Raw genomic sequence first — 21,922 nt, 5'->3', positions numbered from 1 at the left:
AGTTGATGAAAGGGCCCTCGGAGACCTGCCACGGTTATTTGGCGGCCGAGAGTGTGAATAAAGAATAAAACGATTTATGTTTTTTTAATTAACCCAACAATTTGTTACGTGCCTCAAACGAACACACATCCACGGACGGTGTCTAGATGTCTAGCCGAGGGGTCGGGGCCGTGGCGAATTCGTATTTTGATTTATTGAATAGAAATCGATTGGATTAATCGAAAGAAATTATATTGCTGCGGCCCGCTGTCGACGAAATTTGCTCTGCCTGTTCGGGGCTTTCTACCGGCAACCTCTGGCTGTCGTCAAAACTCGAGCCTCTCCGATTTACCTGTGTGGAATTGAAATTAAAGGATGGAATCAAGCGGAAAACTGTTGTGGCGTGCAATTAAATTTTTACCTGGATTCCGCCGTCCAAGTTAAAGCCATAAAACGAGTTTGGCTTGCTTTGATTTCGGTTGGTTTACGGCCAGAATATGCGGGCCCCATATAAGCTTTGATTGGGAGAAATAGCTGAAGAAATGGCAGCCAAAGTTAATTGCCAATGTCAGGAGTTTAAGTTGGAGCGGGAGCAAAAGTTGCGCGAGATTCGTATGGCTGCTATAAATCACCAATAGCAAATTAAAGTTGAAATAAAAGGTTCATGAACTGAATGTGCACATTTTTTTTTGATCATAGCTGGACTTTAGAAATTATTTTTTGGAAGGAGAAAATTCGCTTACTCTAAGTTTTATCCTTAAGAAATTGTTTTGCTCATGTAGTACATTATGTAGTACATTACGTCTCCTTTGAATGTCCGTTAATTTTAGAGTAAGCGGTATTGTTTGTTCGTTTAACCGCATTAACAAGAAACTTGTTGTTGTGCTCGCTTGATAAGCGTACTCCTCCGATCTCTCCCCTTCTAGTAAACCCTATCCGAAAACACATCAAAACATTGGCAAGCCACGTTCCCATCGCCGAAGCCCAGAACCAGAAACCTTTAAACAAATCAAGCCACGACCACACAACCACCAAACAACGTCAACAACTGACACAAAACAACAGCCAAAAAGTACAAAAAATGGCCAACAGCGAGAGAGAGAGGGAGAGAGAGAGCCGAAACTTGTTGACACACGGCCCAAAGCCAGTCTCTTTCTGGCCAAGTGCGCCCCTCTCGCTAGCACAAATGGCTCGTTCACTTTCTGTGTCGGTACAATTTAAGTTTCAATAAGCGACTATTTGTTGCAATTTAAGCTGAACGCGTTTATAAATTGACGACGGAAACTGCCGTCGACTGCGACTCATAGACTCATGGGCCACTAGAAAGGCCGCAAGAGGGGCGGAGGGGGCGGCGCACTGCATCCCACTGGGAAATAGGCAGGTAAAGACCCAACGAGTGACAGGGCCCCCGGACGTTTAAATTGAACCAGCGAACGTCCACATGCCGCTCACAATTCCCGATGTAAAGTCTAATTTTCGGTTTTTGCACAAGCGCTGACACTTAAATTACATAAATTAATTTATACTAGTTATGGTTCCTAACTGATTTATTCACTCTTTTTGTTTGCTTTCGTCTGACGTACTTTATTCAGTTCAGTATTATTTTTTCGGTGGGGCTCGGCGGATTTTGCGGCTAACTAATGTTTGCGGTTGTCATTTTTTAATTGAATTATTTTCATAGTTGTCTGGCAAACTGTTGCGGTCGATAATGAGAGTAAAAGTCTGCTGGGCAGGAAACAATTAAAATAGTTTTGTTCACGATTCTTTTTGCGAATTTGCTAGATGATTTCCCAACTATTTTGTTTGCGGCCTTAATGAGTGTCTATGAACAAAAGGCATACACAAGTAATATTACAACCTTTAATAATTTTACCAAGTACATATCTAACTTGCTGGCCGACTAAGTAAAATTGTTTCGAAACCACTATCTTTTAGTTTTTTCAATTGGACTAATGAGTCGGCCTTGATTATTAAGCTATTTGATATATTAAAAGTCTCAAAAATTACTGTATTTCAGTCATTGCATTACAGCATTTTAATCAAAGTGGTTGCAATGTGTCCCAGACGAAAGAATTTTTTTTACTTTTATAACCACGCCTCAGAAACACAAAATTCTTTCAAATGTTAGTTAGAGAAAAATTTAAAAAATGTTTACGCGCTAATAAACGCATCAAACTCGACTAATTAAACATTTTTTTCAGTTCAATTGATTAATTAAATATCGTAACAATTTAAATAACTATAATTGTTTGGAGCCATTCAAAAGAGAACCAACGTAATAGTAGTTATTTTTAAATCAGTGGCGGTGTTTTTTTTGGAAACTTACCTTTCTTCACTGAAAGCATTCCTGTAATGAAGTTGCAAAGGCCACTTTAGTTTTCTTCATTTTAAACATCAGGGCGGGTAGTTGCTTTTCTCCAAAGTCTCATTCAGTCAATTTTATATTTTGATTGTAAAATAGTGTAGTGTGGCGTAAAAGCCACGCATCTCAACATTCCATTTGTGGCACAACAATAGAGCGGAAAAACTCAAACGATAAATAAGAGTATCGGGACAGGCTGAAGCGGCGCAGACGCATTGGCACCACCACGCAGCATATTAACGATAATTTGTACACTTGGCTAATAGTTTTTTGATCAAAAATTTAACGCCACACTCGACTCACAATAGACTTGGCGGACACACCCCAGCCTCCGACCACACGCGATCTGGGAGAAACCTTAATTACTTTTCGCAGTGCAGCCAAAGATGATAAATCGTTCGGCTGGGAAAGCCAAGCAGATCCCATCCCAGACTGTCTGTCTGGAGCGATCGCGACTCGCCGGCTTATTGAGTTACGATGTCAGTGGAGGATCATTAAAATTACAGACAGTACCGGCCAGAAACTGGGTTCCCAAGAAACCTCAATGGAAGGGTCCAGCCGCAACTCATGCCGGCCAAATCCCCAATCCCTTCCCCACTCGCATCAAAAGTTTTGTAATTTTTCAATATTCGCACACAAAACGAAATTAGCTCGTTGGAGGATCGGGATCGGTCTTTGGATTGGAGTGGGGATAGGGATCGGGGTGGAATTGGTATCGGAATCCCAACGCATGCAAATTTCACAGGAATCAAAGGCGAAAAGATGAGGCAAATACAAATAATAATAATAAAAAGGCTTATCCCAAGCCAAGAAAGTCGTTGCGGCGTTGTGACTTATGGCTGAGCTCTTTTTATGATTCGGACACTGTTGCTTTCGTCTCGCTGACACACTGTGAGAAAAGGTTATTAAAATACATACAATTAACATTAATTATTTAGTTTTCTACTGGTCTTATGCTCAACTCCCGAAAAAATTCTATGAACAGGTCCTTATGGTTTTCTACTCTTATTTGGTTTTAGTTTAAATTGACAATTTGTAGAATAAGCTTGATGTTTTTTTTGGATTATATTAGTTTTTGAATTTTTAATTTAAGTAAACCACCCAATTTAAATGAACCTCCGTTCAATACGAATTTTTTTTATAAATGAGAAATGTCTTAAAAAACATATTTGTGCTTTATGCTTGATTTATTTTAAATATATTTTACATTTTATATACATATATGTTTTTATCTCAACTCAGCTATCTGATAGATGGAAAAGCTTTCTTACACCCCACCCATTTCTCGCGGTGCAGATCCACCTTTGCTGGGAGCCTCGTTTCGTTCGGAGCATGTGCAGACAGTTGTGAAATTATATTTGCGCAGCGTCATGGCCATTGTGTTGCTGCAGCAGGATTGGACCGGCCGAGACTGGATCCCCGTCCGATCGGAGTGCACTCCGCTCGATTTGTCAGGGCAGACGAATAGCCCAACTGCCTGTTGGCCAGGAGGAGCTCCTCTGGCAGGTTGTTTCAAGGGGAGGGGGATCGGTGATGGGGGAGGAGGAGTAGAAGGAGGAGATGGAGATGGAGGAGAATGGTCATGGGAGCTAGCGCGCATCACCGTCATCGTGCTATTCAAACAAATGATTTACAAAACGCTAAATGAATTATGCATTTTGCATATGCGCCTTGGCAGTGTCGTGCCATTTCTCATATCGAATGGGGAACCTGTGCCACTCGGCCACATTTCCCTGGTGTTGGCTTTAATAAATTGGCGTGGGGTGCGCCTCGGGCCTCGGGCGTCTATTCCCCTCCGACTTTCCTCCTTACGACCGTCATCCAATCCTCGGGGTCTTCTTGTCGCAGGCTTGTTTGGGCCATGTCCCTAACCACGGCGATGTCATGGCTCCGTTCGGCAGGCGGCCACTAAGCCACTAAGCAAACACAGCCATTCGAAGGCGCAGCCTCGGAAGGGAAGGCAAATATAATCAAGTCGTATAAATTGAGTGCATTTTTCACAATAAATTGTCTAAATTGTCTAAATTATGCCGTGTGCGCTCACCTGATGACCACGAAAGTCACGTGGGCCCATCGGTCCTCGTGGGCAGTGCGTGTGGGAAATTGGTTGAGCTGTGATAGGAAAGGATAATGGACGGAGACTGATCGGATATGGCCAGCAAACACTTCTACCTATTTCAAATAATTCAATTTTAATTAATAACATATTTATTTAATTCAATTCTTTTGGAAAATGTAGTTTTATAAAGCTTGAAAAAGTAAATGATCTTTGTACCGTTACTGCCGATTTAAGAAGTTACAATTTTAAAGGTTTAGTAGTAGTAATTTAGTACTGGATTCATACACAATGATTGACATAACATTAAGAACAAGTTAAACAGTATATTTTTTTAAATTAGTAACACATTCCGCTGATTGTGGGTTTCGTGACACAAGAAAAACACGTCACTCTCTCAACCCTTCCTTCAACTCAAAATCCCCAAGAAAGCACTGCACAATATCGTAAATTATAAACATATCCACGCTCACTTCATTACTAGAAAAAGTGGGGAATGAACACAGAGCATTCCCCAAAAATACACCCACTCAATCGATCTGGATCCCAATCCCAATCCCAATCCCAATTCGAATCCGATTCCTATCAGATCAGTCGAAGGGCATTAGGCAGGTGAAATACGCTGATGTGCCTTAAAACAATATTTGCGCGCCGCTCCGCCGCAGCTTGTGTTTGGTTAGCAATTAGGTGCATCCAGCATGCAGGCGAGCATAACCCAGGACCGATCTCTGATGGATCATGTAAACAACTCCTGCGTATTTAGTATGTGTCGGGAAAATAAATGGCCCCTCGAGGGGCGAAAAAGAAGGGGGGGCGGCGGGGCGGCAAGTGCACGCCTAGACTAACAGTAGCCATGGGCTAATTATGCTGCGGGGGAGGGGCATCTGCCCCAATCCACCATCCCGAATGCCACTCGAGAGCTGCGCCCTTCAGCAAGACACTTGGCCAGCACTAAAGTTGATTTATGCGCCTCGGCGTGCCAGCCAGAATGTTGCATCCGAGGAAAGCGAGCCCGCAGACTGCAAGGCGGCCGTGCCACGCCGCTGAAAGTTTCAAGTAGTTGCCACAACTCCTCCTAGACAGGCTCTAGTGCAAGCCGTTCCGCCCAGAGGAAAATTCCCCAAAGGAGATGTACACTACACTAGGGACACAAATCCATTACCCTTTTTCCATGATAGTTTACCAGTTCAATTCAAACAAATAATAATGAGGAGTGGCATAATATTAAAAACTCTTAATACTGTACCTTAAGAACTTGGAAAACAAAAAAATAAAAATAAAAAATAAGTAAAATCAAACTATAGGCACTGAGATTACTAAAATTGTTGCTGCTATTAACCGCATCAGCAGTGCTTTTCTTTATAAGCTACTTTTCAGAAGTGAATTTAGATTAATATTTCGTTTTGCCTGCTCTTAACGAATTTCGAATATTTAATGAGAAGTAATTGCAAATACAAAATATATGCGCACTCTTGGAACTCATTGAAAGCTCTTCACAACTACTTTCAGCTGGCGGTGGAGCTTTCTGTTGAACTCCTCGGAGAGCAGCTGTCTGTCCAGTTCGCGGAAAGGCTTCTTGGTGACCTCACTCTCCTCCGAGTGTGGCCACTCAGAGTCCGGGGTGGTGACCTCCTGAACCAAGGGTTGCCACTCGGATTCGGAATTTGAAGACAGGCTTTGCAGGAGTTGTTCGGCTAGAAGCGCCACACGATCCTTTTTCCGAGGAGCACTCTCCTTTCCATCAGTCTCCGATCGACGGGCAAAGATCACACTGGGCTTGTAGCTCAAGGTGCTGGACTCGACGGACCGTCTTGACTTGATACTATCAGAGGCACTAGTGGAGCAGCTACTCCTTCTGGTGGTCAGCGCCGCGGCCATTAACTTAGCCCGGATCTGCTCCTCGTCGTCGGTCAACGTGATGTCCAGGAAGTCGGCATCGTCGTCCAGCACAACTGCAGGGCCCTCGAAATCCTCCGGGATCTCCATCAAAGCCTCGTCAGCATCATAAATCCTTAGATTTAGGAGACTTTTGGTCTTTGCTTCAGACTTTTCCTTGGTCAACTCCAACTCGTTGTCGTAGTTTGAAGATTGGCCCTCGTCACTGGAGGATAGCTTTTCTTCATTGGTCCACCCCTGATCATCTCGATATTCCTAAGCGGTGTAGAGAGGACTATTAATGGGAGAAGTTTTTAAGTTTGATGGAATCATTCTTACAGCGACATCGAACTCGCCTTGTTGATCTTCTTCTTCAGTGTTAATGTCTTCACTGAGGTCTATACCATCATATTCATCAGAACAGCTTTCTTCATAATGGTTTGTCTTGGTCTCCTGATTATTTTCGGTACGGTATTCTTCACCTTTATCGCTTCTTCTGAAAATGGCAGAATCAGCTATGAAGTAGTCGCACGTATATTGCTCCATTTCATTGGGGATTCGTTCGTCACTTGACACTTCTTCAAAACTTTCTCTACTGTCAATGTCGTGAGCTTTTCCCTTCAAGTTGAGTTCCTTATCTTGGACGATTTGTACAATTTCGTCAGCACTCGCGTCAGAATAGTCCTCGATCTCGTCGTCACTGGGGTACTGCACCCCAACAGAGGTACTTGGCTTGCAGACTAAGTCGGTGCCGGATCCGTCGCGGAGCTCCTGGGAGTCGGGCCTCCTTCGCCTCGTCTTGATGTTAATGGGACTGTTTCCACGATCTTGATACGTCTTGGACACACTCCTCCGGCGACGATAATGATGATGATGACGATGGCGTGTGCTGCAGCTCGAAAGATAATCTCTCTGCGAGCGAGATGTCGCAGTTGCAGGAATGCCGCTGCTTGGGTCACATCTGCGGTCTGCGGGGTAATCGCTCCCATCAGTCACCTCCGAATCGCAGTTTCTGGAGTGGTGCTTTCTCGACCTGGAACGAACCGAGCCAGTGGTACAAGATACAGATGCCTGTTCGCACATGCACGCTCTTGGTCTATTTCGCTTGTGAAAAGAATCTTCCCAGCACCTGTTTTCCGAGCAGTGGGAATAAGAGTTCCGAGATTCGCGATTGCTAATTGATTTGTTTAAAGTTCTTTCGGAGCGTTTTATCCCATGGTCCTTAACTATTTTTTCGCGCTCGTCTGTAGATCGGCTTTCGTATTCCCGGGTTTCCCTTGGGGAGTGACTGGAGTACTCTGATTCCACGCTGCTCTCGTCATCATAGAACCCACTTCCCGGTCCTCTGGACCCAGATAACTCCCTAGTCCTGCGCAGTTTGGATTTGTTGATGTTGTAGGTTCGACAAGCCCGTTCCCCCTTTTGTTGACGCGCCTTTGACTCCTCGAAGATTTCGCTGTAGATCTGACTGAAGCTCTTCGATCGATCAGAGGACTGAGCGCTTGGATGAAACCGGGATTTAGCTTCGTCCTTTCCACTGGAGGTGGACTCTGAATTATTAGCGCTAAGTGCAAGCTCCTTGTCCGAACAGTTTTCTTTACTTGTTTTGTGAGAAACGTTCGCTTTAAATACCTTCTCTTTCATCTTTCTGGTGTACTCTGGGTATACGGAACAGTCGTGTACTTTTGAACACCTCTCGGAGTGCCTGCAGCACTTTCTTGGGAGGTCCTCCTCGCATTTTTCATGGGTTGAGTAACCGTTTAGTCTTCTGTGGTCTGTTTGTCGGTCAGAGGCAGATTCATTTCGATCCTTTGTCGATCGGCTATCGGAACTCATCCTGTTCTTACCCTTAGGACGAGACTTAAGATTGGGTTGTGATTGGGGATCGAGGCAAATGAAGTTGTCTGCTTACCATATCCCATCAAATTAGTTGTTAGGTGTGGCTGCGAGGAAAGTGGGGAGAATAATCCGATTCGCCTGACATCAACTGGCAGGCAACTCCGATTATCTAGCAGCTTCCAACTTCCATCTCCCCACTCCAAAGGCCGTCGCTTTCAGCGGGCCCATCAATTACGGGCCAACTCAACTTGGCAGCCACGAGGGAGCCGGGCCGGGCCGAAAAACAAAACTCAATTAGCTAAACCAACGAAGACTCACTCACCATCTCGAGAACTTCCCATTGCCACACACAACGAGCCGCCGAAAAATGGAACAAGTGCATCAAGTTTGGCCCGAAACAGGCAGATGGGCGGGGAGTGGGGCGGGTTTTGGGGCAGTGCAACTGCGGCCCCATTAGCGTCACTTGGCAGCTAATTATGCTGCGCCCGAGAATTACTTTTTAATTTGTTGCTCTGCGCCCCGCTCCAAAATAAATAAACGCGCGCGCCAAGAACCTCAAGTGGTTGTGGTTATTCAGGGACCGAGGAGGACTGAGCAGGGGAGCCCCGAAACTCGAGTGGCAAACACTTCCCCGGAGTCTTGGCAGCCAGCCTGGCTATCGCGCTCTTGGGCTCTGCTCCTGGACGCTTAGCTCTGGGCTTCTGGATCCCTATCTTCTGCCACTTCTTCGGCGGCGCGTGCTGTGGGCGTTCACCTTAATTTGTGCGCTGCCCAAGGGCTCGCCGCCTCGGAACCTTCGAAAGTTGCACGTTCTGGAATTCCGGGTGCAAAATGGGCGTGTGCGGACAGAGGAGTTATGTGGTTGCCTCGCCGGCCAAGAACAAGTCTCAGCAGAGTATGCCAAAATGGGACTTTAAGTGGTGCGGGGCTTTCTAAAATGAAGCAGGTATCCCTTGGGTTAAAGGAAATATTAAACTCTACGTTTAACTAAGAAATGGACGTTGCCCTTTAGATGTGGACGTATTAAATTATAATAAGGTAATGCCAACATTATACAAACAGTATATACTCGTATTTAAAAATAGTTTTTTAAGGTATATATAAGCTTCGGGGATATGTTATCTTACTTAACGCATATTTAACTGCCATTCATAATATCTAAATGTTAGCAGCTAAAATTTGGGTTAAGTTTTGTGTAAGCTTTCATTGAATAAACTTTGGATATTTGCGCTTTTAAAAATATATTATTAACAAAAAGAAATTACCTAAATGTTGATTCTTACTTCTTTAGGAAACAAGTTATCTGTTTGTCTCATACATAGAGTTTAAAAGTTAATCCCTCAGAAAACCCAGTGCTTTCCGGAGCCAACTTTCGCTCAGGTTGTCCTGCGACCATCGACGCTTGATCACCTTTTGATCTTCACGCCTTCGGTGGCACACGACTCCAGTCGCTTTGGCCATGTCGCAAGTGTTAATTAGACAAAAACTAATTAAACATTTTGCGCACACACGCTCCGAATGGGGAACTGGCACTGGCGGAGTTGGGGGACTCGGGGAGCCGACGACGGCGCCACATCGCCAGGGACAGAGTCGCCTCAATCGGTGGGGGCAGGGGGTAGCGGATCCACTGGGATCCTCGGAAACTGGGGCCAAAAGCGGCAAGACACATTTATTAAAGTCGCTCGGGGCATAAATCGTTGAGTGACATGCGACAAACGTCCGAGTTACATTCTGTGCGGTGCGATTGATACGACAATCGATCGATGCGATGCGATGCGATGCGATGCCTTCGAACGGATGACGACGATGATGGGTAATTAAAAATTGATCACGTTTAACAAACTGCTACCGAAACAATATATCACAAGTGATCAGCGGAGGCAGGAGCAGGACTTGACAAAGTCACAAAACTTGGGCAGCTTCGATCGATCTGGTTGAGCTGCCACATTAAGTCAAAGCTCTGGTTACATTTCATCTCGGTCTCGGCCAGTTCTATAGGTTTTTGTGTGTTATTCTCCCTGCCCTTTGACGATCGGTCCATCAATAATTCATTACGCCTGAGTGATCTATTCGGCGAGGGAGCCAATCCATCGATCGATCGACTGCTCGCAGGACCCAGCGGATCGATCGCGAGAAAAAAGATATTCCGCCTGTCAGTTGGACCGGGGCACAAGTGTTTCTTTTTGTTCCCCCTCTTGCAGGGAAGAACTGTGCCATAAATATAATGAATACATATTTGGGAGGCATGGAGAGAGGCCAGAACAATGGAACCGCTGAGGTTCCGCTCATTATTAGCCCGAACTGAAGGACCCTTCAGGCGGAGTGTTGGTTTTTGTACAGTCGCTGGCGACTTTTGATGGAACACCGCCGCCGACGGTTATTGATGAGCGAGTGCATCGCGGTAGGGCAATGGATCAGCGATCCAGTCCCCTCCCCCTCCTGAGAATTCCTTGAGAGACTCGAAGCGCTTCGCAAACTTTAACCCTTGAGAGATTCGCGCCGAGGTGTTGGATAAAACATAAAGTTCGTGTGAATGCCGACACGTTGTGACAATTGTTTGACATCAACAGCCGCAGAACGGCCGAACGAACAACCAAAGCCATGCAGAACTATGAAAAGGTCGTCGGGGACTCGGCCGCATGACTCGCCCACACAATCATCGATAAAGTTTGTCGCCTGCCCCGCGCCTTCCTGTAAAACGTGCCACGAGTCGCCCGCGAACATTCAAAATATGCAAATGCCACAGTGGTAAACAAACAGCACAAATAAACACAGACAGACAGACACTGGTTGTGGCTCGGAGTCAAAACCAATCCAATCCAATCCTATCCGTCCCCCGAAATCGCTCCACGCTGGGCATTTTTCGTGGCACAGTTTTCCGCTCTCCGCTTTTCCGCGAAACTTTGTGGAAATTATTCCAACTCAAAATTTAACCTGGCTAATGATAATGACAAGCGGGACAAATTTTAACATTTGTTTACGGTATGTATTATATTTTGCTGACCACCTTTTTTAAACTAGTCATTAATATTATCTGACTTTCGTGTTTCCTTCCACTTTTGTCTTTATGAAACAGGAAGTTTAGTTTTTAAAACAAATCCTATAATTTAAAGGGAGAAATAAAAATAAATGTTTATAAGCTTTTGTTAATGTCGTTTGTTTAATTTCTTTTACTTATACCCAAGCTATGTATGCGGAATCTAGGAAATCTTTATAAAAACGAGTACCAAAAGCTTCATATATGTAACCTTTACGCGATGTAACAGCTCTAATGGTGGCTTAGATAAAGTGGTTGCTAATTAAGATAAATTCGAATTAATTATTAATTCGAGTACGATTAATAAGTACCATGTGCGAATGTAAATGTGCTGGGAAACGTAATAGGAATTATTAATATTTTTATTTTCTTCCAGTGTCTGTATGTTTAATTTTTTTAGAGACTGATATTTGCGGATGAAAAACACTAAATCGTTTTAAAAAGGTTGCTCAATTTATAATTGAAATCGGTGCAATTATTTTCCAGGAACATTTATTAGGAGCCCTGTTCTGTTTCAACATAATGGATAACCTCACCTGTATTTATAACTACAATTTTTGTCTTATCCAGGACTTTTATCTAAAGACTAAACACAACTAACGCTTTTATAATGATGCGCTTCTCTAATGATGAGGGACTCGATTCAGGTGGGTAAAGGTTTCTAGTAAGCCTTTATAGAACAGTTAAATTAATATTGTAGTGGGTACTGGCAAGTACTCCTCCACCTTGGCCCCTTTTTCCCGGTTCCCGGTTCCTGGTTCTCGGTTCAACCCCACATGGCCCGATTGCATCGGAACGGATCTGCGCCAGTTGCTCGTTGCCACGGCGATGTTCTTGTTGCTCGGCCGAAACAACACCAGAGCTCATTGATATCGTGCTTATTGATCTTGTTTGGCGATAAGTCCGCGCTCAAATACTTATATATATAAATATTTTCATCGTCTCGCTTAAGCTCCCACTTCCATGGAAGTTGATCGCATAAAAGCAGCGATCAGCGAGGCCAGAGACAAAGACTCCACTCCACTCCACTCCGCTCCGCACTGGCATTAGAGGCGATCTTCGACTTGGCCAGTAGTTGGATTGGATTCTTTTAAATGTGTTCTGCAGGCTCGCCTTTGCAGTTGAACCCGAGGTTCAGACCGAGTCCAGGACGAGGTGGGGGATGCGGATGAGGATGAGGATGGGGACTGGGGCACATGTGCCCCGAACATTCTCACACGACCAGCTGTGGAATGGCGAGGAGAACCTCGAACCTCGAACCTCGATCCTCAAGCCTCGAAGCCGACCTGAACTGAACTGAAACTGGGACTCAGCGATTGCGGGCTTTTCTCCTAGACCGCAACTATAAATTTCATAAACAGCTCTGCCTTTGGCTCTCGGCCGCCTTTTGGCTGAAGGTCTTTGCAGTTCCGCGAATTAATATTCGTGTGATTTTTTATCGTTATTTTATTTCGACCAAATTTACTGGCCACGGGACTCAAAGTTCCAGTCAAGATGGATGCAACTGCAGGTGGCGAAAGTCAGCGAAATAGGAAATGGGGATCCCATAATAAATTGCTACAAATAGGATGAAGATATACGAGTGGGAAAGAAACGAGAAACAGGCTTCACAATTCCGTACCTAACTTTAAAATTCACTGAGGTCCAAAGAAAATATTATAACACTAACTTATCAACATACAATCAAATTAGATTGTGACTTAATTTTAAGCTGCAATGGACCTTTCATATTAGAATAGAAAATATTGTGTATATGGAAATGCACAAAGTCAAAAATCTTATAAATATACTCTCGAATTTTTGCATTTGTTGAAATGTTTTCTAATTAACAAATAATGATAACTTAAGACCTTTTTCTTAGCTGGACGATATTAAGGGATAATTTTTACATTGTCAAACAGTCATAATAATAAAAATGTTTTTGTAAGACGTCGAGTCCCATGTAGTCTATCTAGGGTTTCCTATAAAGTCTTCACCCCATTAACCTTCATAAAGATGCCCGCAAACATGTGTCAACCCATTGCCATAAATGTCCGAACAATTAACATGCGCCCCAAGTGGCAAGGCCCCATGTGCCCCAGGATAGTCATTAAGCGGCTGAGCCTCAACTTTAACCTTTTTAATGGCAGGCCGCATCATAAAAGCCCTCCACACCCCCTCCCCACCGTTCCCCGAGTACCTGGTAAATTAGCCAGAGTCGTAAACCGAGGAGGAGATGGGTGTAATTATGCAAAACATATCCGTACGAGCAGATGAATTGGACATCAAGGGGCGTTTGCAGAAATTAACTTATTAATTCTGAAAGTTGGAATTTCAATTTTACCGATCCGCGGATCGATTTCGTTTGCCCTTTTTATGGGCTGCAACGTTTTAGTTATTAATTTCACTCGCAAACGAAGCCAACACACACGGCGTATGCGGAATGTCCCTGCGCCTAATGAAGAAGGGTTGGGGGCGAGGCAAAAGGGGTCCAAGGGGTCCAAGGGGCCCGGGGTGATCGCAAACAGCAGCTCGTAATTTAATATTTCATGGCGCCAGCAGCACTATAAAAAACGCAGCAGCCTGAAGTCCAGCTCCAAAATGAAATGACTTAAGCTGCACCATTCATTATGACAACACGACGTTGGCCGAGGACCTGAAAACACGGAGCCTACACTGAGAAAAGGATCTTAAGGTTAGAAGTTTAACTATTTATAAATTGAAATATTAGAAGTGCATTATAGATTTTTACTGTGTTAAAGTATACAATTTTACAATATTTATTGAGAACAAAGAAAGAATATTGATTTCTAAAACGTAATAAATATTTTTCAATAAATGACTACAACATTTTTTTTAAAACTCAACACTGTTTTGAGCTTACAGCAATCCCTTCTATTTTTAGTTAGGAAAAATGATTTATTTATTTGGTTCTATTAAAACAATGAAATCACTGTAAATGTTTTCGAGTGTAGCCAAGAACCTGGCCGAAACCCTGCCAGACAGGCTCCGAAGGGGGGTCATACATTCCCCGAGCTTTTTGCAGATTTGCTGCTGCTTCATCTTCATCATCTTTTGGTTATCTTAGAGGGCTCCTCGGCACAGTAAAAAAATGTCTACGCCAAACACAAATTTTGTGTTGAGATTGCGATCATTTCGCTGATATGGCCCCGCCCCCTGCGAGCAGCTCCCCTCCCTCCGCCCCAAAGGTCCAGTATTTGGCATTCAGGCGTGTGCGCAGGCGCAATCCGCGAATCGATTCCCCCCTCTGCTCCCCCTCTACCAATCCACCCCTTCCCCAGTGAAACAACAACAAAAACCAAGGTGGAACAACGCGTGACGCAGAAATACCAAACACATAACATTTGACTGTTGCTTGTTGTTGTGGTTACCCTTTTATGCCACTCGCATGCACTGAGCAAAAAAATGATTGGCTGAGAGCAGGACCAATTTTAAATAGTTAACTTTTTAATTGAATGTCTGGGCAACCTTCTCTTTCAAAAATCTTGTTGGGTAGGATGCGATTCCGATCGAGACAATATTTTAATATTTAAGGAAAATAACAAAGTAAAAAAGTTTACAAAATTAAAATAATATCAGCATGATGAATTAATACCTACATATATCTGTTCTTAACAGAAGTTTTTCTGTGTAAAAAGTTTAATCCTCTTATTCTAAACTCGCGATTGCCGTGATAGATGTTTTAGTCAAAAATCAGGAAAAGCAATAAAATGTTTAACTAACTCAAATCAAAAGCAACTAGTCCTTCATTTAGACGACTTGTTTACATAAGTGTATCAGGATGAATTATTGCTAAAAATTTCAATGACTTATTCTTATTTTGAATGTATTAATTCAGCTGTTATTTCCAAAAGAGTTTTCAGGTTACAAATTAATAAGTACAAAATGTGTTTCTCTTAAACGCGAAACGTGTTTCAACTTTATAACTGAAACAAATTTTAAAAAATTTTTCTTTTCATTTCATTTTATTTTAATGCAGAACTAAGCAAAGTCTTTACATTTTTTAAACATCCTACGAAGGTAAATTGGAATAAAAGGAGCATTCCATACCACTGTTTAACAAAAATAAGACAGACGATAAAATCGCTTTATGTTGAATGCTGAATGAATGATATTATTTTATGCCTTACTAGCAAATCTGTGGGCTTCTCGATGATTGTTTTTGTTTGTCGTTTTTACTCAGTTTTGAACTCCTTTGCCTCGGTTCGCCCAATGCCCATAAACGTAATGTGTGCGAAATTGTGAACATGTGGGAACTTTTTCGCGTTTCAGTTTCGGCTTGAGTTTTGAGTTGCTTTTATTTTGATTTTATTTCATATGCTGGTTGGCTGGTTGTTTGGCAGTTCGGTTGTTTGGTTGTTTGCCTGGCTGCATTGGACAACATCGACGACTGCGTTTGCGTCTGCCACCCCCATCCCCCGTATCTCCCGATCCCCGATCCCCGATCCCCGACCCCCGGTCCCCGGTCCCCATCTCCAACTCCATCTCGATCTGGCTCTGGTCTCAGCTTTTCGGTGTTGTTATGTCGTACTCATTTCGCCTTTGATTTATGCACCGTACCCTTTCTAAATAATAAATAAAATATGAAATATGTCGTATTTCTCTCCGGGCTCTTCTCCCCCCGCAACGCGAAGAAGAACAGATCCTCGGATCCTCGGATTCGGCAATCCCACCTGAAAGTATCCAAGTCCCGGGTCCTGGTTCCTGGCCAACAGTTGGTGTCGTTTTGTTAAGTGTCCATCAAAATCAGTTTTGTGTCTCGAAAAAGCTCAAAATGTATACATCAAATGCCCTGCTCTGCTTCTTTTTTCAGTTAGCTCATAAATTATATTTTTGCCAGACCCTAAAAAACTTTTTGGGTGTGTGTTTGGCTGGTGTTCCGCAGAAGAAATTGAAAGTTAGACTTCGCCGGAGACTGACAAGTGAGCCTGGGGTTATGCGATCCTTCTCCATTGTACTCCCGACCATTCTGGACATTTGTGAGTCCGGCGCTAGTTGGCTGTCAAATTAGTTCTTTTCCACGGTGACCGATCCGATGGGTGACTCAAGCTGCTTGCGTGTGGGATACGCTGGAGTTGTGGCACAAAGAACGAATATCGTTATGGGCGGGGGGTCAGATTATGATTTGCTTGTCAAAACTCGAATATTCCATTTCGAAAGTATTTCTTAACTGGGCTTAAACCATTTTTACCCCTTGCTCGTACAGTAAACAAAAGCTTTTCTGGAGTTGTAGGGCTAAAAATATAGCAGTTGGTCTGTTTTTAAAAAACTATTAAGAAATGTGATGGTTTCGAATACTTTGTTGTGTTGATTAACCGGAGAATAATGACAATTGAAACCCCACAAATAATGCCATTGCATATTTTAATACTAGTAAAAGGCCAATTTCTTGTTCATGTCTTATTGACGAAAGGGAAACTACTCTATTATTTAAAAAGGGAAAAGCTAAAGCGTATATATATTATAATTTTATAGAAAAAAGGCGATTGGGAAAGCTTCTGAGCTATACACCAATAAAGCATGACATTGCAAAAAACATTTGTATGTCCCTATAATGCTAATAAAGAATTTATGTAATTTTTATGGTCGAATCATTTTCCGCAATTAATCTCTTTCTTTCGCTAGAAATAACCATATCATAAATCAAAAGCATTACCTATTATTATTTTTATTATTTGATATCCATTTTTTTTTTTTTTTTTTTTGGTTAAAAATGAAAGTGAACGCCCGCCGGATGATAATAAAAATAGGCTTTTAAATAAATAGAGTGAACCGGATTTGCGACAAGCCGAGTTCTCTACATTACCGCCCAGGCACACGACGACTGACACCTTCGCATTCGAATTCGCATCCGCATCCGCAGCGGCATCCGCTTATATGACGCATTTCCTTGTGGCAACTCTAACACCGCCAACAACAACAATAACAAAACAGTACTGCAAGTGATGTTCCGTTGTTGAAGACCCACCATTATCCTTTCACACGCAGTCCTTTCCTTCGGGGGCGAAGCTACCGCTTTCGGAAAAAGTCAATTAAAAAAGTTAAATAAATCATAAACTTGGCAGATGATTTGATTGCGGCGCAGGAATCCTAGCTCAGCCATTGGGCCACAGAGTGTCTGTGTGTTTCACTTCTTTCATGGAGGGTGGCTTTTACACAGCAAAAAAAGTTATGGGTTTTAAAAATCAACAAGAAAGAAAAGCGTTTAAAATTGATCAATAAAATTGCAAGCAACGCCAAGCCCTTGGTTCTTTAGCACTTCCCGATCAAGTGATGAAATGTTTTGCTTTGCCCCCTTAAGTAGCATAAATTTTTCTCGGTGCAGCTGCGTTTGTTTGAATAGCTGAGGGCTTACATCCATCGAAGGGAAGCGTTCTTCCTTCGGCATTCGTGTGTTTACTTTGTTGCGGTTTTCTCTCTGCGAGGCTTAGCTTCCGGATGGGCGGGGGGTGGTATGGGTGGCATCGGCTGGGTGGGCGGACATCCGACGGGCGGCCGCTCGTCCCCCAGTTGACTTTCGGGCAATCATAACTGTAACTGTAAATGCTCGGGAGCCGCCGGCGTAGGAAAATTTATGAAGTGTGGCGTGTGCAAGGACACGTGTACCGAGTCCTGCATTTGAGTTCTGGGCGTGCTCCTGGGATTTCCATTATTAAACATTTTCGGCTCGCTCTTCGGCAACTGCAAGTGATTTGCTTTGATTTTCTTGTCTGGCATTTATCATTCTGCAGCCTGTTCCTTAACTTCTTGGCAGTAAATGAATTTTAATCAAATACATTTTGCATAATTTATGATTTTCATGGGTATTTGTCGCATCCTTCAGAGCTATTTTACTTCCAAATACATATATCCATTTTTTGGCAGGCGCTTTTAAGTTGTCCGCACCCGCATCCGTTTCCGCAGTCCCAAAAATAAATGAAGTAACAGAGTGCCTCGAATAATAGATACCCTCTATTAGTGGTAAAAAAACCATCAGTAAAACATCAATATTACGCTCCAAAGAGCCATGGACTAACAAAATGCAATATATATTTGATGATAGTTTTCAAGTGAACTGAGTATGTTAAATGTAGCAAAATTATATTTTAGCCACGGTATCAAATCTCTTGGTAATTTCCCCAACCCGTGATCATTAGGATTCGAGTATAAAAGTTGCCGACACATTCCCCAAACTTTCTTCCTTCTCCTTTTCTGTCTGGCAGCCACTGCGAACTTCACTGCGCCAATACGTTTCCGTTTTCCTGTCTGCCTGACACTTGCAGCATGCTGCCCGTCATTATCCTTGGCTCCTTTCTGCTTCCTGGCCTCGTGTGTTTTCTTCTTTTTTTAGTATATTTTTCGGGGGCATTACGAAATGATTTAATGACAACGAATGAAAAATTTATTGTGCGTGAAGTTTGTTCGCGCTGAAGGGTCGTCGCATAAATTGGCAACGACATTTCTACGCTATTAGCTGGAAAGTATTTTCTTTTTGCAACCCTCGTTTGAATAAATACATGCCATTTTGATGGGGAAAGAGGGCGGACAGAGATAGGTCGGGTAGATAGCCGGTCCTGTCAATGTCATAACTATGTGGGCGTGCCCCACTTGTCTCTTACATGACGGGTCAATAATTATGTTGTCATTTCCAACATGTCCCCGATTAACCCTCAAAGTTCAAACTTATGAGGGCTCGACTCAAATTACCAGGGTCCACTCCAAAACTTCGATTGTGGTTAAGCGTTAAACTGGGACTAATGAGAAGCGCGGAGGAGGGTCAATATTGTCAGTAACAGTACAATTTAACATATTATACAGAGCTAAATATAACGGAACCTGGATTAAAGCTTAGAGCAAATAATTTTTTATTTAAATCTGACAACTATACGATTACATTTTACCTTCCACTGCAATGGGACAAAACATAAGCTTATATTTACGAATTTAAGGATCATTTTTAATATATTTGTATGCATACATTAATTTTATACAATACATATTTATATATATTAACATATTCGAACGTATTTGTTTTTAAACAATTCCGTTTTCAAACACATCTTTACAGTTTACAATATGAGCATAAATAACAACAATAAAACAATACGGTCTATCTATGATTTGTACTCTGTTTTGTATATTAAGTTTTAAACTCATTTTGAGATCTATTCACAAAAAATTCGAAAAGTAATTTTGAGCACATCTGTAACACATATTTTTTGTTAAGATAAATCCACCGTAACAAAAACATAATCCGACAAAAAAAATGTAGGGGAATGTCGTCAAGGTTGGACAGTTGTCAGGGTCGGACACTTGCAATTTTTCTAATAAACCAAGTATCGCCATCTGTGTGCGAATGTGGTATTAATTGTTTCCACTGTGGGAAACTTTTCATTCCAAGCCGTATCCCAGAACTGTTAATTTTCCTGTTTTGTTGACATAGTGTCGTGATAGTGACGAAAAAAGTATCGGAGAACGCGCAAAAAAAGTGGCATAATTCAGCGGAAAATATGCCATCCGCAGGGTAAGTTTAAAAATACGTTAAATGGTTCCCCCTTAACGAAATCCTAAAAAAAAAATTTGTTCTAAATAAAGCGATTTGGTGGTTATGTTGTGCGGTAGGGTTATGACTCATGTTGTCAGGGTTGGACACTTTTTGTTGTCAAGGTTGGACACCCTTGGTTTTTTCCCTTTTGTCAGAATATTTTAATTTTTCCAATGTTTTTTACAGACTTTTGCATAATATGCTTACAAACAATGCCACGACAATTGAATCGCAACAACTCTGTTGCATGTAGAGAATGTAAAAGAGACGTTCACCTCAAGTGTGCCAAAATGACAAAAAGTTATTTTGTTTGTCCTAATTGCGAATCTGATTAATTTTTTTTCATACTTGGTTGTAAAATTTGTTGTTCACAATAAAAAAAGAGTCAAAAGACATAAAATATACCTGATCCATGGATAATGTCCTCTTTTATTGCTACTTTTCTGAAGTAGCAATTCAAGTGTCCAACCTTGACTACAGTGGCCAAGCCTGACTACATTTTTTTTTTTTTTTAATACTCGCCATTTCTATGTTTTTCATTTCACAACATAATGTTCATTGTCAGACATACCTTTTGCCTTTACCATTCAAACTATTTACGCAAATGATCTTAATTCTTATTAAAACGATAATTATGGGCATGGGTCGAAAGTGTGTCCAACCCTGACGACATTCCCCTATATATTTCAAAATGTTGTGTTGCAAACATAAAAGTATAATTGGTTTTTATTGTATGTTTGTTTTTCGTCCTTACTTGGTTTAATTTGGATAGAACATTTTTAGAAACATTAACAGAAATAAGTCTTTACAATAAGTCTTAAATATGACCCACCAACTGCAGTCGTCTTAAATCAATGTTTATTTTCTTCACAGACCTTTCTTAAAGACCTTTCCCTCCCCCAGCCCGAGTGCCATTGAAGCCGTCAGAGGCACTGGTTCGGGCCATTAAAATTTCAATAGCTTTCGGACGCGGAGTTCTTTCTTCTGGCTGCCGACCAATCGTTCGCCGCCTTGTCTCTTGTCAATATTGGACAATTCATGCGCATTGCGTAAACATCCGTTAAAACTTTATTTTATGGCCGCCATTTTACGGACGTTTTGGTGTAAATACATTTCCGCCGAGCGACATCGGACATCGGACCATGGACAACGGTCCGGTAGCCAGAAAGGAACCGGACCAAATCGAGCACCAGGGAATGGGCATTCGCAGAGGAAGGGGAAGGGAACAGATTCTGTCTCAGGAAGCGAAAAAAATGGCGACGCCAGCAGACGACAGCGGAGAATCGAAGCAGATAACCGAGGGAACGTGGGACTCGAGAGCCGGGCTTAAATTATGCACTGCAAAATAAGCGACAAGGCACATAATAAAAATCGGGAAAAATTGTGAACGCAACCAAAAGGATGGAACGGCAACGAGAAAATCGGTAGGGAAACTCAAAGTCGGGGAGAAATTAAGTTTGTTTAAGAAAAAATCAACAAAAACATTTTTGGATTAGAAGTATTTTCTACAGAAAATAAATGTGTAAATAAATCATTAAAAGAAATCCAGTATTAATGCACAGTATTGTGCAATACACTAAATAAAAATGGTACAGTATTACCTCTAGCTTTTCGATTAAAACAAAAAATAGTGTATTTACTATGAAATATTATAGGGCGTTTATTTATTCTAATATTCTTTATGATGTCCGAAAACATATTCTTCGTTATGGTATGGTTAGGGAATCAAGCAAGCCGTATAGTTCAGCTTTTGGAAAAATTGATTTTTTTTTTGGTACACAAGAAAGCAATTTTAGGAAACCATGGGGCAGAGGCCAAGAAAAATAAAGGAAAATCTGACAATTTTAATGAAAAATCTTGTACGTTGCGAAGAAGGAAAAGGAACGCCAGCAGGGTCGGGGTGAATTTTTGTGACAAGCATGTGACCCAATTATGCGCAATCATGGCAACAAGTTAGAGGAATCATAACAAACATTTCGCATTCAGTGGGGATCTGGATCTGGATCTGTATCTGGTGCACAAAAGACGAAGTGTCACCGGCACAAGACACGAGCCGACTTTTCCCCCAAATTCCCCCGTCCCGCAACAATTTCAATTTCAATGTGCCTGACAGCGCCAGTCCGTCATCAGCCACCCCACTCCCCCTCGCCCTCGCCCAAATGTCCCCCAGCTCCTCGCAGAGAAATACAAATCAGCAGAAGAAGACAACGTGGATGATGACGATAATAAGGACGATGACGACAATCAACG

The 21,922-nt window shown here is 42.3% G+C and overlaps 1 protein-coding gene across 1 annotated transcript; it reads right to left on the bottom strand.

The window, feature by feature from the left end:
• Positions 1 to 5,805: 5,805 nt before the first annotated feature.
• LOC108090237 lies at positions 5,806 to 8,259 on the bottom strand. Its single transcript, XM_017188835.1, has 3 exons — positions 8,185 to 8,259; positions 6,612 to 8,132; positions 5,806 to 6,548 (listed from the first exon to the last, which is right to left on the bottom strand). The coding sequence occupies exons 1-3, from the start codon at positions 8,185 to 8,187 to the stop codon at positions 5,877 to 5,879; spliced, it is 2,196 nt and encodes a 731-aa protein (XP_017044324.1). The 5' UTR covers positions 8,188 to 8,259; the 3' UTR covers positions 5,806 to 5,876.
• Positions 8,260 to 21,922: the final 13,663 nt, after the last annotated feature.

The sequence above is a fragment of the Drosophila ficusphila genome, unplaced genomic scaffold (genome assembly GCF_018152265.1).
Source record: "Drosophila ficusphila isolate 14025-0441.05 unplaced genomic scaffold, ASM1815226v1 contig_791, whole genome shotgun sequence".
NCBI lineage: Eukaryota > Metazoa > Arthropoda > Insecta > Diptera > Drosophilidae > Drosophila > Drosophila ficusphila.
This window is presented reverse-complemented; position numbering and strand designations above follow the sequence as displayed.

What these genes read in the sequence shown, in the direction of transcription:
- LOC108090237 (XM_017188835.1), bottom strand. An exon ending in AAGGCGAGTTCGATGTCGCT is followed by an intron (nt 6,549 to 6,611) that starts GTAAGAATGATT and finishes TACACCGCTTAG; the next exon opens with GAATATCGAGATGATCAGGG.